The sequence below is a fragment of the Curcuma longa genome, unplaced genomic scaffold (genome assembly GCF_044706935.1).
Source record: "Curcuma longa cultivar G26 ecotype Majalengka, Jawa Barat unplaced genomic scaffold, ITB_CL_G26_1.1 contig_27117, whole genome shotgun sequence".
Taxonomy (NCBI): domain Eukaryota; kingdom Viridiplantae; phylum Streptophyta; class Magnoliopsida; order Zingiberales; family Zingiberaceae; genus Curcuma; species Curcuma longa.
The window spans coordinates 1-3,150 of NW_027433330.1; the positions used below are offsets into that span (position 1 = coordinate 1).

General features: G+C 42.6%; 1 protein-coding gene across 1 annotated transcript; it reads right to left on the reverse strand.

Moving 5' to 3' along the window:
• Positions 1-2,093: 2,093 nt before the first annotated feature.
• Positions 2,094-3,143, reverse strand: LOC141818978 (alpha-humulene 10-hydroxylase-like; the record flags this gene model as incomplete). Its single annotated transcript, XM_074706370.1, has 2 exons — positions 2,094-2,826; positions 2,907-3,143. Coding segments are annotated over 2 exons (885 nt in total), but the record flags the coding sequence as incomplete, so codon positions are not given.
• Positions 3,144-3,150: the final 7 nt, after the last annotated feature.

The following is a 3,150-nucleotide window of genomic DNA, read 5'->3' on the forward strand; positions in this document are numbered from 1 at the left end:
ATTTAAAGACAAATCTCCCCCTTAAGTTTGAAAACACAACCTCCCCCTTAAGTTAGAATGATCATCAAGAAGAAATGTGAATTTAAGGAGGTAGACATAAATAAGAGGTAGAGCAAGATCTATAACAAGCACCAACAATTGTATTATGACATCTAAGTTTTAGGTTTTGGACATTCCTATAGACCAAAAATATGCTCCTAGAGCATGTATCAAAAATTAGAGGTCAAAGAATGATCAATTATCAAGAAACGGGTCAAAACAGTGAAAATCAGACACATCAGTCGACTGGTCATCTGATGCAGTCGACTGGACAAGAAAAAGAAACTCACAGAATTATTGGTCGAGTGAATTTTGGCCGCAGTCGACTGGTCCAGTCGACTGGATTTCTGCATCAGTCGACTGATATCCTAAAACAGCACTATACAGCAAACTTCAGAAATGCGTTAAAAATTCTACAAAATTCAGAAAAATCTGAAATTTTGCGAGCAAGTTTGTTTTCACATATACTATCAAGGAAAAATATGAATTTATGAAAAATGATTATATTTTATAAGTTTGATACCAAGTTTCAAAAATCGTTAAATTCTTAATGGCATAAAAGCTTTGTATCAACATTCTTGATGATTAAGATTGTCAATAGGTAGACATTACTAAAATTTTCAATGTAGGGAATCGTTATAAGCCAAAATTCATCACTCTACAAAGCATATGTCAAGTCTCTTTAGAGTCTTATGAGCTATAAATCCTAGTCATGAATACTCTTTCATTAGCCACATCACTTCTCACTCCCCCTTGATAATTACCCCTAGTTATAACCTTGAATTGCTTGGGGTTTCCATTATTTCCTTACTCATACAACATGAAATACATCACTCCTTGGGATTCACTCACAAAATACTTCTTGATTGCTTGTTTTACTCTTTAGTGACATTCGAATTTGATCATTGATTTACTGATGATGTGTATTAGCTAAAAAAACTTTTTGATGATGTATATTGATGTGAAGATGATGTGTAATGTGTATTGATTTGATCGACTCATAGGAGCTAATAAAGAAATATTATTATTATTTTTTTCAAAATAGCGACGGATTCTTGGTCCTCGGTTAATTAGCGACGGAATTTATGATTCCGTCGCTATTTTTTTGCGATGGTAAAAAAATCCATCGCTAAATAATTAGCGACGGAATTATTATTTCCGTCGTTAAAGTGACGTCAGCGACCAAAAATGGACGACGAGCTATTTCGGTCATTAATCGGTCGCTAATCTCGATTAGCGATAGAAATAGTCCGTCGCTATTTGCCAATATTTTTGTAGTGAGATGAGCCAGTTTCGAGATAGAGGATGAGATATTGTTGTAGTTTCGGCATAAATCTTAAACTTGAATGGGAGAGGGAAAGACGCTGGATGACCTTGGAAGTTTCGACAAAAATCCTGACATCTAATGACAGAAGGAAATAAAATGTTCTATGCGTAGAGTTTCCACTTCGAATTTTACTTTAATTTCCTCAAGATGAGAGAGAGAAGAAATGTAAAAATTATATAGATCCAAACTCAAAAAATATTTTTTAAAAAAATTGTAACTCTGATATTTGAGCACTATTGACGGAAGTGAATTATAGCTCGCCCTTCTGATTTACTTATTTGAATATTGTGTTGTAAAATTAATTATTATTCTTTTTTCATTTCCTCTATTCTTTGTGGGAGCCACTTGATCCAATTCCTACAAAACGGCGTGTAACCGTACACTAGGAAGTGGGTTCTTTTTTTCATTTCCTTTTTCTTTTAAAAATAAAAGGCAGCAAATGATCCAATCCAAGAACATGGAAAATATATATTAAAATTATTATGATTATATTGCGTTTTTATTTAGTGGAGAATAATACTTTATTTATTTATATATATAATAGCGATCTGAATCTTCATGCTGCAAAAGATTGGAATCCGCCAATCTAGCGGCCCCACACGATCGGCCCCCCGACCATCTGTAGAGAGGTAAATCACGGTGAATGCGGGACTGACCAGGGCATGGTGGCCGAGGGATTTGGAAACATGACACAGATTGATGTTATCGCAAATGCAACCATGAGCCCTCGAACCGCCCACCTCATGCTGCAAGCATCCATGCCCTGACCAGCTGACCCCGCCCGTGGGGGCACGATCTGAATCTTCAGTCGACTAAGCAGGGGGCGGCGGCGGATATCGAAGCACCGGAACCAGGCGGAGCTCCTCCTTCCTCACCACGCTCGCCCCGAATGCCTCCGCCATGTCCAGTTCCTCCGCCGCCGTATTCACTTCTCCTCCTCCTGGAAGCTCCCAGCCGAAGTGGAACAGCAGCTGAGCCAATGCGAGTTCCACCGTCGCCATCCCGAATGCCATCCCGGGGCATATCCTCCTCCCGGCGCCGAACGGAACGAACTCCAGGTGGCTCCCTTTGTAGTCCACCTCACTGTCCTCGAACCTCTCGGGCCGGAACTGCTCGGCGTCGCCGCCCCAATAGAGCGGGTCCCTCCCTAGCGCCCACGCGTTGATCACCACCCTCGTGCCAGCCGGCACCTCGTAGTCCAGTACCTGGCACGCCTCCTTCGCGACCCTCGGCACCAACAGTGGTATTGGCGGGTGTAGCCTCAGGCTCTCCTTGATCACTAGCTTCAGGTAATGGAGCTCGCCGATGACTTCCTCGCCGAAATCCCTGCTTGTCCTTCGCATCATCGCTTCTCGCACTTCCGCCTGTGCCTTCGTCATCACGGTAGGGTTCCTGATGAGCTCCGACATCGTCCATTCCACAACCGTCGACGAGGTCTCCGTCCCTCCCGTGAAGACGTCCTAAACACGATTGGGTCAGAAATTAATTCCCCCAAATTTGTTGCGCAAAAAGTCGAATTTTGTGGAGTTCGATCGGTTACCAAAATCACAGCTTTGATGTTGTCGAATGTGATTGGGGTTTCTAGGGTTCCGTCGTCTTTTAGACGAAGTAGAACATCGAGGAGATCCTCTTCGTCCCCTCCGCTCTTTCTCGATTGGTGCTCTTTGATGGTGGCGTCGAGAATTTCATCCACTTTGCGGTGAAGCTTCTTCAGCTTGGAGGCGAGTCCGGAGATCGAGGCCACGAACTTCAACGACGGGAACAGATCCGCGGCGCAAAACCCC